The following is a 14,497-nucleotide window of genomic DNA, read 5'->3' as shown; positions in this document are numbered from 1 at the left end:
CTCGGACCGGACGAGGGGCCAAGATTCGTGCTCATTCCCCGTGAGATTGCAGAGGTGAGGCTGAGATGTATGGAACAGCGTAAGTAATGGTCGCAAATGACGAGTAATATTTACCACCGAGTGCAACAATCGGTGCATCATTTACAAAACTCACAAAATATAGTCACCAAACCACACTCAGACACCAAGCAGGAAAAACAACACACAAACATCCCTAGCTGGAAAAGAATCAGACTTTTGGCTTTGGCCAGCCACACCACTGCTGTGGTCGCTGACTGACAGGACTGAAATGCGCCTGTGCAGCATCAAGAGTGGACTCCTGTGTGACTGGGGGCTCCACAGAGCACCAGAAGAAGTGAGGGTGCTTTGCTGCACTGCTCTGACCTTGATCACCTATCCTAAGATTGAATACATTAATATTATAATTTGTCAAATTAAGAGGACCAAATATTTTGGTAGCCATGTCAAGTGTTATTTCATGTATGCTGTTGTGACGTCTAACTGTGTGTTGGCGGTGAAGAAATGCTGTAAACTTGAATTGTGAGTGCGTTGCCGTCACTGACAGAGCCGAGACTGGGAGCAGAGGGTGTGTTGATATCATCTGCTGTCATATGGCTGTGAGCCACGTGGCGCTTGATGTCCACGGTCACGGAGTAACATGGATGATAGTGGGAGTTTCTGGATGTATAAAGAATTCATCATGATTCATGGTGAGCTGAAACCATATCGGGTGCATCCTAATTGTTCTTCTTTTTTTGTTCTTCTTCTTTGTGGTTTTGCAATAATCCAAGTCTGAATATTGTCTGCTGTTCCCTCTCGTGAGTCCGTACAACATACATGTGAACATGCAGGTGAATATGCAGGTGGACACGCATTTGAATGTACATGTGAAAGTGCATGTGAACCAGCATGTGAGTGTACATGTGAAAGTGCATGTGAACATGCATGTGAATGTACAGGTGATTCTTGCATGTTAATGTGCATGTGAACGTACATGTGAGCATACATGTCAACGTTCACACAAACGGACATGTAAACATGCTGGTGAACCAGAATGTGAATGTACATGTGAAAGTGCATGTGAACATGCATGTGAATGTACAGGTGATTCTTGCATGTGAACGAACATGTAAACCAGCATGTGGACCTACGTGTGAACGAGCAAGTGAACGTTCATCTGAACACTCATGCGAAACAGCATGTACGTTCCCATGCATGTTCACATGCAAGTTCACGTGTAGGTTCACATGCACATTCACATGTATGTCCCCAACACGTAGGTCCCCAAGCATGTTCACATGCACATTCACACATAGGTCCCCGTGCATGTTCACATGCAAGTTCACACGTAGGTCCCCATGCATGTTCACATGCACATTCCCATGTTGGTCCCCATGCATGTTCACATGCACATTCCCATGTTGGTCCCCATGCATGGTCACGTGCAAGTTCACATTTATGTTGACATGTGAACATGCATGTGCCAAACTTGAGAGTTAAATAGATGTTGATGGACAGTTCTGCTGTTGTTAGCCATCAGTCTCCATTAGCTTTGAGCTAAATAGACATGGCTGGCTCTTCCTGTATTATGGAGTCACTTAGAAGTAATGCTGTAAAACATCTTAATGTGCTCAAGGCTCTATTAGTGAGTACTTGAAAGGTTAAAATACACTTTTCGGGGGACATTGACAGCATGATGAGGTCTGTGTTAGCCTGGCATCATTTGTAATGCCTCCCTCCATTATGTGTTTTTGTACCTCTTCTTTAAGTATTTAGACTTGTGAAAGGTTCATTTGCTGTCAGGTTCTCAGCCATATTCAGCATCGCTCCAGTGATTCCTTCCAGCATTCTGTCTCTAGTTATCTAATATGCAGCTCGGCAGCAGTTGTGTAATCTCCTCCAGCACACTTTAGAGGCACTCCAAAAAATGATTTGACCTTGAATGTTGTTGAAGATGCGAGTGCCCATTGACCTGGAAAGTGCTTCGTTGCCTAATAGTAGGAATCTGTGTTGGTTTGTGGCCCAGTTTAGAGCCGGCAGTCTGCCACTGGAAGACAAACTCCACCCAGCTGCTCGCCCCGTCACAAGACTGGAAATATCCCCTCCGCAGCTGACTGTCATTACTCTTGCTATCCCCAATTAGCCTATTCTCAGAAAATGTGGGTCATTATTCTGAAATCGCTGGTTAAACCGCTGATCAAATTAGGCGAACGACTTTGAGAATGAATCAAAATAGTCATGTAATGGCTGCCATACATGATGAGTGGGGGGGGGAGCATGGGAGGCAGTTCAGCCAAAACATATGGAGGCGATTAGGAACCTCTGACAGTTATCACATTACCATTTAGTCCAAAGTGAGTGTGTGTGTGTGTGTGTGTGTGTGTGTGTGTGTGTGTGTGTGTGTGCGTGGGTGTGTGTGTGTAAGCAATCATAACATGGTCGGGGCTCAGCTGGGCTGACTGGCGTGGGTGTGTTTACACCTCTACACATCTCTACATCATCCAGACAGACGGCGCAAGGAGGAGGTGGAGGAAGAGCCAGGAGCGTCTCTTGCTCAGCCCTCCGTCCGCACAACTGGGTCAGTGAGCTGAACTGTTCCAGGGTCAATGTGACATCAGTGCTGGATTCATAAGTGAGGGTGAAATCATCGTTCTCGGCTCATTTTTCTCGACTGGTCCTCGATGCAGCTTCTCACTTTAGCGTGAGGAGTGAAATCACCGGAAAGAACCGATCCATGAGTTAGCAGCCACCCTCCGGTACCGGTGCGTTTTAGGGGACCAGTGAGAAGCAGGTTTTGACGATATTATTAAGGCTGTTTCTGTCTTTCACTGTGAGGCTGTGAAACCAGCCGGTAAGATCCGTATAAGATGGGTCAGGGGATGACAGGAAATGGGTTCTGTGTCCCACTTTCCTCGTGTGAACATGGTCAGTTAGCACGTTAGCTGCAGCAGCTGCTGTGAGCATCCCGTTACCACATGGATGTATTTCAGTAGCTTGTCAGAGGTTTTACGGTGCAGTATCAGTGGATCCCACCGTGTGTGCATACTCTGTAGTTCAGCATTGGAAGTACTAACTAGACGGCTGTACTTGTACTTCAGAGCAGCAGTACATCATGAGGCAGAGCGGGCGGCGGCTTCTGACAGTGACAGTGATGAATAATGATGAAAACAAATGCAGCATAGTCCAGAATACATATGTTTTCTAGCTGTAGACGTTTGTACCAAGCCAATAATGAGGGAGAGCATCGGTCTCTTGAGCCTGCGGCTACTGACGGATGATTTTGATCAGGTTTGCAGGGACGAGTCTCCATGGGGGTCAAAGTCTAGAACTGGACATGTTCTTAAAGGATCAGTTGTTTGCAGACTACAAATGAAAGCTGCAGAAAAAAGCTTAAGTTACTATCGGAGGAGTTTGAAGGATAAGAGTGAAGGTCTAAAGAAAGACATTGTTGATTTGCATAATGGGAAATGTAGGACGGATCTGGTATTTCCTCAACTTGACACATGCAAACAATCCAGCACTGGAATATTCTGCTTTGACTTTGACGTATTTTTTTCATTTGTTTCCTGCAAGTCCACCGACTCATGTACAATATTCAAATATTGCAGCACCCTCAGAATTCTAAACAGGTTGCTTCTCCAAAACCAAAGAAAATCAAATGCAGCAGCGTCTTCCTCTGACAAACACGGCGAGGGAGGCAGTCCACACTGGCTCCCTGACGCCGTAGCAGAAGCAGCAACTCTGAATGTGTCTCAGTCCTCTTTCATTCCCAACGGGCTTCAAATCATTGACCCAGCAGACGAGGTGAAATTGGAGCCAATCTAGTTCATTTAAAACTGAGTTCATACTTTTAAAGAAACACTCCCATAAATGTTAGGAAGCTTAAACTAAGATTACTAACAGTTTCAGACTGTTACTGGGATGTATCATCGTACGTACATGTCATTTGCCTTTAGATTACTTCCAGATTGATTAATTAAAACCTGTGTGTGTGTGTGTGTGTGTGTGTGTGTGTGTGTGTGTGTGTGTGTGTGTGTGTGTGTGTGTCCCTGCTTATAATTAGCAGTCGCTGGCTGCCATGAGTGACAGGTCATATTTACTATCAAGGACGTGACAGGAATGCAGGATGAGCCTCCGATGGAGCAGCTAATCAGGAGCTGGAGCTCCATTGCTGGAATAAAAACTCTCTGCTGAGCCCCAAATAAAGATGGTTCTCTTCTTAGTCATCCCGGTCTGACGCCGAGTTTAACAGCAATGTTCCAGAAATATCAGCGTCTGCAGGGACCTTTCTTTGATTTCTCCTCACGGCTTAAAGCCTGAGGCCGTCCGTGAGAAGCAGACGTCAGTCCTCACCGTTTAATCGTGATGAATGTGCGTTCAGGGGAGCAGCCTCACGTCGGCCTGTCCGTCGAGGCATCATCACAACACATGATCACACCGACGCTGGACCACTGCTTCTGAAAAGTACATGTAGTGTGTGCCAGTGGATGGGATCACACAGCATACGGTTGCTGCCGCAGCCCTGTGCTCCTGCTGCCATGGAGGAAGAGGCACAGTGCCCCCTGGTGGCTCCCTTCACTGGATGTCCCTTTTTGTGTGTGTTAGTGTGAGTGCTGAGGTTAAGAGGTAAATGTACTGCCTTTAGCGTCACCTATACAGAAATACTGTTTACTACTCCTTCATTCACTCACCCTTGACCAGACATCAGCCCAGCATATCCCAGAATGCATTTGGCTTCAGCACAAAAGGCCATTCTGAGTCATTGAGAGTTGATGTTGTGATGGTTGCACGACTTTACATGCTGTCTCCACACAACCGATCAGCGTATTCAGTGAATAGTATTATATATATTATTATATTGTCAGTCGTTATAGACTAATAAACACGTACTGCATCGGCCTGTCGATCAACAGTCTTACTGGCTGCACGTTCCTTCAGCTGCAGGACAGAAACCTGGAGGTCCTGGTCCAGAGCGGGTCTGCGTTGTGTCCTAGCACATTTCCACCACTAACGTTTTCTCTATTTCAACTCAGTCAACCAAGCAAGCAGGGGAGCCTCTGGCTGTGGGCAGTGAGGATACATCAGCTCGTTTTAGCACAGCTTTTATTTTTGAACTTTTAAGTTTCTAAAGACACAACAGAGGCTCATTTCCACAGCATGGACCCTTTCCTATCACCTTCCAAGGATGTGCTTATGTAGAAAACTCTTATTTCCCATCAAACTCTTACTGAAGTCCAGTATCAGTAATCCAGTTCTAGTCCAGGAAGCGGTCCAGCATCTTCTGGATGTTGTGGAATGCATCTTTGCCCATGTAGTCGACGTGTCCTTCCTCCCACAGCCGCCGTTGCTCCGGCAGCTCCGTCTCCACAGGCATCTGCCATGATTAGATTTGAAAGAGAATTCATCTCAGGAGACACAAGTGGAACGTGCGAATCGATCCATCTGTTCATTCCTGATCATCTTCGTTCAAAGAAGAGAATCAAAGGCTTCCTGGATGGCCTGGAACCTGGTGTGATCCAGGTCATTCCAGGCCACTCACCTGAGGGGAAGGTTGTCTCGGGGCTTGCTGGGTGACTGGACTGGCCGGGACAGGCTGGTGACAATGAGACATTTATTAATGACATCATAACACCTGTGATGACTTGTCAGGTTTAAGAATGTGTGTGTGAACACTTTACAGCCAGCGAACACTGAACCTGATCCCTCATGAGGTTCACGGTGATCTGGATCTACTATGGAACTGATGTACTTTTAAAACTTCTTTTGGCAACAGTTCACTGGCCGTCTTCTGTTATGCGAAAAAGTTACAAAAGTGAATCCTGCTTTTTTGTATTCACAGTAGCTGCATGCTAACGTGCTATCATGATCTTAAAATGCTAATATCTATGGTATTTAACACACAAGCTTCTGCTGATAGACTACTGTAATTTACTAACACCCATACATGATGGCAGTTGGCAAGCTGAGCGCTGCCGTTAGCATTTTTAGCATGCTGGCAGCCGCTTAACATGCTAACATTTTTCAATTTTGGGAATCAGCGAGCCAGCTGCTGCTTGTCGCACGATGCTAAAATTCTTACTTGGTAGCAATCAGCAAGCTATTTGTTCCTCTTAACATGCTAACAGCAGGATAATATATCAATGCTAAAATTTTATTCATGACAGCATTTGGAAAAGCTGACTTGTTTTGTTAGCATGTTGATATCTTGAATGCTACTTCCACGACTTCTTTTACCTTCAAAACAGACATCTGGTCTATAACTGACCTCATCGTTGTATTTGCAATTATGCTGTGTATATTTCACCAGCACAGGAGCAAACTCGTGTTGGGTTTACACACCGATTGTGCATCGGTGTCGCTGGCCTCCGAGCCCTCTGCACCCAGACCTGAGTCCTTGATATCCCTGGTCTCCGGTGATCCGGCCTCATCCTCCAAGGGGGGATCTGCTATCTGTACATCTGTGGGGGAAGACTGGAGAACACACGGGAGTCACCTCACTCTTCAAAGCTGCACAGATGCGCAGGTAAATGCGACGTCGGATTAAATGAAGTTCTTTCTGAATGTGGGGTGTTTGATAACAATGATGTATTAAATGTTCATGTCCTCTGTTCCAGCTTGTATAAACACAATATATCAAGTTGAAATGGATTTAACAAACGACAGAAATGCAATGAGCAGCTTGGAGGCCTGTGGCAGATAACCCACTCTGGGTCGCGGTGCTGCTTTCTCTCTGCTGGACTCAAACGCAGTCAAGCAAAACTACTCATAAATTAACAGTCTCATCGGCGTGAGCTAACAAGAGCTGCCTAATAACCCTTCATAATCATCACTGTGATATATTATAAACACAAGCAGCTATGCTAATGGGGTCATTCATTCAGATAATTAATTGAAAAATTAGCAAATAACTCTAATGACTACTTACTTGGCTTCACATAGAATTGTTTTGGAGCTGTTTTGTCTGTTCTGCAGTTCAAGATTTACATCAACACACACACACACACACACACACACTTACTGACTTACTGTCTGTGGCTCAGCAGATGCAGGAAGCCTCTCACAGGGCAGTGGAGGGTAATGTGTCAGCAGAGAGTTTGAGCTGTGCAGGTTCTTTTCGGTCTCTGGCATCTTTACTTCTGGTTCCTGGATCTGCAAACCAAGGAGGTTGTTGAATGTCCGCACCTGAGCTGGTTCACACAAGCTACCCTCATTAACCACTATGGTGAGCTGCAGGTATGACGATGTTTTGTAGTCCAACCAGAAGTTATCATATCAGGGATGAGGTATATTTGTAGTCCAACAGGAAGTGAACATATCAGGGTTGACGTACATTTTTAGTCCAACAGGAAGTGACCGTGTCAGGGTTGAGGTATGTTTGTAGTCCAACAGGAATTTACTATGTCAGGGATAAGGTATTTTTGTAGTCCAATGGGAACTTAGCATGTCAGGGTTGAGATATGTTCATACTTGGGTTACATGGTGGTGCTGACTGGTCTGGCTCACTGCTGGAGGAGAAGACGTGTGGCTGAGATACTCCTTCCACCAAAGAGAGACAAAATCTCCCATCGAGTGTGAGTGTCCAGTGGCCTGCTGTTGGCTCCAGGGTTTCTCTGCTCCCAGGAAGTGAACAATCTTTGCATTGTGGCCAAACCTGCTCGAACAGAGCACCGGAATTACCTACCCTAGTTTAAGTGTGTGTGTGTGTGTGTGTGTGTGTGTGTGTGTGTGTGTGTGTGTGTGTGTGTGTGTGTGTGTGTGTGTGTGTTGCAGAGCCACTCACTGCTGGAAGGCAGGCCGGTAACTGTAGACTGAGGTGGCACACAGGTTGTAAATGAAGGGCAGGTGTTTCCTGATGTCCTCCACGGCCCAACCACTGAAGAAAGAGTTCAGCAGGCCCTGGTCCCCTCCTGACAGCAAGTCATCAGCTCTTCACTCATCATAATCATTCCTAAAGGAGTATTAAGGGGGTAGTGTAGGACCAGGACCAGGAGCGTAGGGATGCTATGATCCAGCTTGAAGAGCTAACAGCAGCTACAGGAGGCATCGCGACTGTTGGCATCAATGCACATGAAGTTGTGGTGCTGAGGTCGTTAGCGAGGTGTTTAAATACCTCACAACAGCAGAGAAAGCTGCCCCCGAGCGCTACCAGTGCTAGCAGGCTAACATTTGCCCCTCACATGACCAACTGTTGTCAGTTGTGTTAAGTTGATAAGAGTTGTGTGCTTTATTACTGACATTACTATTATTACTGATCATGTAAACACTCACGTAATCCAGTTTTGTTTTTGTGCCCCCTTGTGTGTCTTTTCTTGTATTACTTCCTGAATTCTCGGTTTCTCAGGTGACACATTTGAGTGGCAGCAGGCATGTGCTAAAGGCTACATTGCTAAATTAACAACTGCATCCCTTCGAGTGAACAAACACGATGTTCCTGTGCATGAGCAGATGTGGTTGAGTTGTCGGTGTTCTTCGGGTGTTACCGTCAAAGCTGCCGTGCTGAAGGGCGTGTTCCAGGAGCCTGGCGTGAGTCTGGTGCGACGGTCTGAACACAAACACGCCGGAGTTGAAGCAGTCGGGCCAGCCGGGATCAGGAGCAGCCGACAGCTCATCCCTCTCAAACAACTCGTCCACGTTAGACAGGACCTGGGAAGGACCAGGTCAGCCAGAGGTCAGCCAGTGGTCAGATTGCTTCATTGAAACAACACGCCTTCCAGATGGATTCATAGAATCCAGCATCAGGTTCACATTTGACTCAGCCTATGGTGTTTTCCAAAGTCTCAGATAAAACTGAACAATACTGAACCTAATTAATACCAATGCATACAAGTCTGGATGGACATATGCAGTTCTTCATGAAGTACAACATTGAGCAACAGGATGAAAAGACTAGATAAAGACCTGACCCCCCTGTAACTGATGATCCACATTCATAAGTATTTCAGGTAATCCCAGACCAACACCTGCCTAAGGTGGGTCAAGGGTGAGGTACCAGTCCCTCAACAGCCACAGTGCTGAAGCAGCGTCCCAGCCTCCTACCTGGACCATCAGCTTCCCGAGAGCTCTGGATGGCCTCATTCTGATTTTGCAGAAGAAAAGTGAGGCTCAGTGAAGTGATACACACTCATCGTCTGGTGAGGCATTGTGAGTCCTGATCTGCCCCTCGTCTGTTACCTTGGAAACAGGTCCAGGCTGCGCTGAAGATGGTGGACGCTAAGTGATTTTGTCCTACAGATGTTGACAGATGTTCATCGTCTCTGCCACTCTCTCACCAGCAGCAGCTGTGGTGAGAGGTTACACACAGTACGAACACAACCCCTCTGTATTAATACTGTAATAATACTGCTGTAAAAAGGAGCCGTTACCATGGAGATTCTCTTATGACCTGCCCTGCTATGATCACGTTACACATCGTGTTACATGTGTTGTGTTTGAGTCCAGAGCTAGCAGCTAGTTGGAGATGCTACGCCACGATAAACTCCACGTGAGAGAATCTCCGCGTCTCTCAGGACCTTAGACTCACTCGCTAGCAACTTTGAGTGTAAGACTGATCCAAAGCACCTTGATCGCCCCCTGGTGGCTGGTTGCAGTAAAGCTCATAAGTCCCACCCCTTTCTTGCTGGAAGGCTGAAAGATGGGACAGATATTACATCTGAAGTTTTGAACTGCCAAATTTAATATTTGAAATTTGATTTATTGTGATGTACCATAAACTGGTCATCATTGTATTATGTATTATGTGTATTATTACATTTTCCTCATAATAACCACGAACGTCCATGTACATAAAAGTTTATTACAACTATATTGTAGTATTGCATTATGTTGTTACATAATAATGGGAGTGTGTACTACATTATGTGTTGTTAGAGTTGTTTGTGTATGTGCAGACACATATGCATGTACGTCAGTGCAGGCGTGACCTTGAGACCCCAGTTCATGTTTGTTGACTCAGCTCAAACATGCCTGTGTCAGCTAACAATGATAACATGTCCCCCACTGTCCAAACACGCAGCAACGACAAGTTCTAAAGCCCACCAAGATCAGAGAAGGGTATTGAGCTCCATGGCCAGGTGGACCTGTAGGGGGCGCTTGCCAGCAATCTGGGATTCCCGTTTAGAGCTGCTGTGAAGGAAGTTTTCTCTAGTGGTAGCACTATAGAACAGATCAGAGCTCTATTAAAACCTCCTGGTGGGTTCTGACCTGTTGGACACGCACAGTCCTTCATTCTGTTCTTCGTCAGGACTGAAGCTGCTACCCAGAGACAGTGGACATGTCTAAACCTCCATCCGCCAACTGAGGCGGCTTCCAAAGACTACAGGAACGTGACAGAGGGGAAGGAATCACACATTTAGTCGAAGATGAAGGTGCTGAACATGTTTGACGCTGCGCCTGTTCTCACCTGTCCTCACCTGTTCCCACCTGTCCTAAATCTGTCTGCACCTATCACCATCTGTCCTCACTTGTCCTCCCCTTCCCCTCATTCGCTCCCATCTGCCCTTATCTGTACTCAGCTGGTCATACCTATCTCCACCTGTCCTCACCTATCCACGCTTGTCCTCCCCTGTCCCTCACCTGTCCCCTCTGCACTCATCTGTCCCATCTGTCCTCACCTGTTCACACCTGTCCCCATGTGCCTTAAAACACTCTTGCCTGTTTTGTGGCAACAAAGGAGGAATAAGTATTGTGATATTGTTGTAGTTGTCTCATTGGTCTCGGTTCTGGTCCCTGTCCCTGTCCCAGCTCTCAGTAGTGTGTCTGTGGTGTATCCTCACCAGCGTGTCAGCATCCAGGAAGACACATTTCCTGTACTGAGTCAGGGTCCAGCAGTGGATCTTGGTGAAGGTGATACCAAGCTCAGGGCGTCCCAGCCAGGACAGGTGAAGATGGTCCTCACTGTCCATCCCATCTACCACGATGACCTCATCAAAGATGTCCTCCAGGGCGGCCCTGATGATATTAGTGGAGTATTCTAATGGTGTGGTGGAATTTATGAGCCATCCTTTCCTTCTAGCGCTCCCTAATGGCAGCAGCAGGAAACCTGAGGTTTCTGTCCTACCTCGACTCTTCTGACACATTTGTGGTCACCATCACAGCGATGCGGCGGGTCGTCCCATGCCGCCGTAAACTCATGGCCACCACGAGGGCTCCGGTGCAGTAGCCGTTCGAGGTGGCCAGCGTGACGAAGGCCTCATCTGCTGCAACACAGCTGACGTTACTCCAACACGCTCTACTGTCCCACAAACTCCACCAGTCATCATCAGCAGCACAAACCAAGTCATGTCTACCTGCCAAACACCTGACAACAGTGACCCACTCGCTGCTTCATCCAGGCCCGATCACTTTACGAGGCTCACGCCCCAAAAGCCAAGAAACTGGGGAGACACTGACTTTAAATCCACTTCCTCAAAAGGTGGATTGTAAACCATTAAGGATCATGATAAATCTCGTAGGGGGTCAGCTCCAGAACACAGAGACGACTTCCTGATCCATCTCTACTGACCCTCAAAGCCCAGAACTAAAGGTGAACTCTGCGGTCCCCTCAGATCAGGGAAACCAGCTCACTGTCTGCTGGGAACTCACTCGTTCAGACCCGCCTTAAATCATATTAATTAATATTATGTATCATATTATGTAGAATCTTGTGCTTTGATTCTAATTATTATTATGATCAACAGCAACAATGATAAAAACTGTATCAATGTACCACATTAATGTGAAGTCTGAACGAGCCCTGACATGTTCTAATGCTAGCCGCGTGTGCTAACTTGGTCCCGCGCCGAGTATTGAGTTAGATTAGCGGCTGTCACGTTGTTATTTTCCCGCCTGCAGTCACATGCAGCTCTCTGCAGCACTGCCTTTCCAGCTGGCTCGGTGCTGCGATGACAGAGCTTGCTCTGATTTCACGTCCATCTGGGTCACTACACTTTGTTTCATTTAACGTAATAGGTCAGAGGGAAACCGGAGAGAAGCACTCTCTCTGTTCCCAGGATTCACAGCTGAATTTGTTGGTCAGTGTTCGAAGTCTGCTGTTTTTTTTTCTTGTCTTTTAATGTCTCTTAACTTTTGCAGAAAGATGTCAGCCAGCAGATAGGAGCACATTCACTCAGCTCAGAAACACACATACCTGACATTTTAGCGCCTGCTCTCCAGGGGTCAGGAGCTGAGTGGACGTCTGTGTTTAAGGCCTGTCACTCAGTCTTCTAGCAGCAGTCGGTCTCAGAGAGCTGCATCTCGGCACCTGCTGCTACTGGAGGGTGAAGGAAGTGTGCAGCGGGAGGTCCAGTCCCAGTCTGTTTTCACTGGTGGAGGGAAGCGTGGAGCCAGGCCCACCGCTGCTGCTCTGTTTGCTCAACTGGTCATTCAACTACAAGAAAGTCAGCTTTGACAAACGTTGTGCAACCATGCTGGACCTTCATGAAGTGCCCTCCTGCCCCTCCAGTCCCTCTTGTCCCTCCAGCCCCTCCAGTCCCTACTGTCCCTCTTGTCCCTCCAGCCCCCTGCCCCTTCTGCCAGTACTGTCCCACCATTCCCTCCTTCCCCTCCAGTCCCTACTGTCCCTCCTACCCTTCTTGTCCCTCCAGTCCCTCTAGCCCCTCAGCTCTCTCATTCAGTCCCTCCCGATCACCATTTTTCTCTCACACTCTCACGTAACAACTCACAGACACACATGTTGCCTGGGTAGATCAGCTCCATTGTTAGGGAGATGTTAGCTTTGGCCCAGTTCACAAGGACGATGCGACGATCATTCCAAAATATGTTGAAACATTCTGAAGTTGTTCTGTTACCTTGTAAATCATCGGTATGACCCAGGTCTGATCAGAGGCTTGAACCAGTTCTGTCTTCAGGACCCCTCTTCCATGTTGAGCATGAGTGAAAGCAGTTACTTTGTTTCAAGGTTAAGAACTAAGAAACTGTTTGACTACGACATCTGTCATGACTGAACGACTAGCTGTTGTCCCTCTTCCTCCCTGCAGCGGCACGGAGGTCCCTCAGGTCCATCCCAGTGTCATGTACATGGACAGTCTGGGAGTTTCAGGGGGTTTTCCATTGTTGTTCTCCACAGATGTCACGAGGGTGCTCCCTTCCATCTTGGGGCCCCAAGCAATAATCTTGATTGTTACAACAACCCTGATTTTTAAAGGATTTTAAAAAGGATGTGGATTTGGGGGGGGGGGGGGGCTGCACGGTGGTGCAGTGGTCAGCACTGTGGCCTCACAGCAAGAAGGTTCCGGGTTTGAGTCCCGACTCGGGCGCGGGATCTTTCTGTGTGGAGTTTGCATGTTCTCCCTGTTCCTGTGTGGGTTCTCTCTGGTACTCCAGCTTCCTCCCACAGTCCAAAGACATCAAGAGGGGACGAGGCTGATTGATACTCTAAATTGACTGTAGGTGTGACTGTGAGTGTGAATGGTTGTCTGTCTATATGTGTTGGTCTTGGGATGGACTGGTGACCTGTCCAGGGTGAACCCCGCCTCTCGCCCATAGATGCTGGGATAGGCTCCAGCCCCCCCGTGACCCTTACTAGTAAGGAGTAAGTGGAAGACGACGATGGATTTGGGGGGCAGGACAAACAGGAAGTCTGCACATCTAAAACCAGGATCTTATCCTGATGATCCGTGTGATGGAACCAGTGGGAGTGATCTGACTGCTGCTTTTCACATGGTTTAACATGTAATCAAGTACATTCAATTACTACGATACATATTTGACCACCGGCCCTCAGAGCGCCTCAACACCAGGTGGTGTCCTCCAGGGCTCATTGGTTGGACCTCTTTTGTGGAATTTCTACTTAATCCTGAAGGCTAATACCAATACACATTTTGTAGTTTCGTGCTGCACGTAAAGATATGATATACAAATAGTTCTACACCATCACTGAATGATTCAGGTTCAAGTACTTGAGGCACGATCTCGATCATTCAGAGCAAACCTTGTAAACATGTCAAGTCTCCGGACTGTTGGTGGTTCTCAGGTTCTCAGATTAAAGCTGCTTCAAGACATGAGCTTTGAGACTGGAAACAATGCAAAGCATTTTGAATTCCGAATGTAAGTCTCTGGGCCCTATCTTAAGCGACTTTTTAGTTCACGCCACTGCAAATGACATCTTCACACCAAGCGTCCTCAGCCTTTAAGTAGCTAATGGACCTGTGCTCCACCTGCACCAACAGGTGCTCCATTATGTTACGGAGGTTGGTCTGGTGGCACCGTAGTGGTGCTCAGTAGCATCAGGAGACGTTTGCTCCATAGACCAAGAAGAGGCTGTTCTTTGGTCAGTGGAGTTAAGAGGGACGTGATATTGAAAGACTCAACCAGACCAGGAGAGGCGCAGAGAACCTAGAGACATGGACCTGCTCCACCTCTTCAGTTTCTTCTAACTGACTGTGTTCTCTTTGCTCTTGGTGAGTTTTTGTGTTTCAAGTTTTTATGGTTCCTCGCTGTTGTCCTGTCAGGACTGTATTTGGATGAAACTCTTCAGGTAGAAGGTTCTCAGGCAGCTTTT

At 47.2% G+C, this 14,497-nt stretch overlaps 1 protein-coding gene across 3 annotated transcripts; it reads right to left on the bottom strand.

Moving 5' to 3' along the window:
• Window positions 1–5,100: 5,100 nt before the first annotated feature.
• Window positions 5,101–12,399, bottom strand: gyg2 (glycogenin 2). 3 transcript variants are annotated; one of them, XM_086204053.1, is made up of 10 exons: window positions 12,125–12,399; window positions 11,057–11,195; window positions 10,773–10,947; window positions 8,481–8,643; window positions 7,781–7,907; window positions 7,468–7,651; window positions 7,027–7,149; window positions 6,387–6,471; window positions 5,540–5,593; window positions 5,101–5,374 (listed from the first exon to the last, which is right to left on the bottom strand). In XM_086204053.1, exons 1-10 carry the CDS (start codon window positions 12,129–12,131, stop codon window positions 5,241–5,243), a joined length of 1,191 nt encoding a protein of 396 aa, XP_086060179.1. In that variant the 5' UTR covers window positions 12,132–12,399; the 3' UTR covers window positions 5,101–5,240. The 3 variants fall into 3 exon arrangements, with proteins under 3 accessions (XP_086060179.1, XP_086060163.1, XP_086060171.1); XM_086204037.1 differs by having other exon boundaries at window positions 5,110–5,374; window positions 6,340–6,471; XM_086204045.1 differs by having other exon boundaries at window positions 5,110–5,374; window positions 6,340–6,471; window positions 11,057–11,192.
• Window positions 12,400–14,497: the final 2,098 nt, after the last annotated feature.

The sequence above is a fragment of the Aulostomus chinensis genome, chromosome 1, assembly GCF_037954235.1.
Source record: "Aulostomus chinensis isolate RoL2024-O1b breed Wild chromosome 1, RoL_Achi_v1.0, whole genome shotgun sequence".
Taxonomy (NCBI): Eukaryota; Metazoa; Chordata; class Actinopteri; order Syngnathiformes; family Aulostomidae; genus Aulostomus; species Aulostomus chinensis.
Note: the sequence above shows the minus strand (reverse complement) of the source record. Positions and strands in the feature narration are given on the sequence as shown.

Coding starts and splice junctions, on each gene's coding strand:
- gyg2 (XM_086204037.1), bottom strand. Junction 10,948..11,056: donor AATGTGTCAGAAGAGTCGAG/GTAGGACAGAAA, acceptor TAATATCATCAG/GGCCGCCCTGGAGGACATCT. Junction 8,644..10,772: donor TCCTGGATGCTGACACGCTG/GTGAGGATACAC, acceptor GGTCCTTCCCAG/GTCCTGTCTAACGTGGACGA.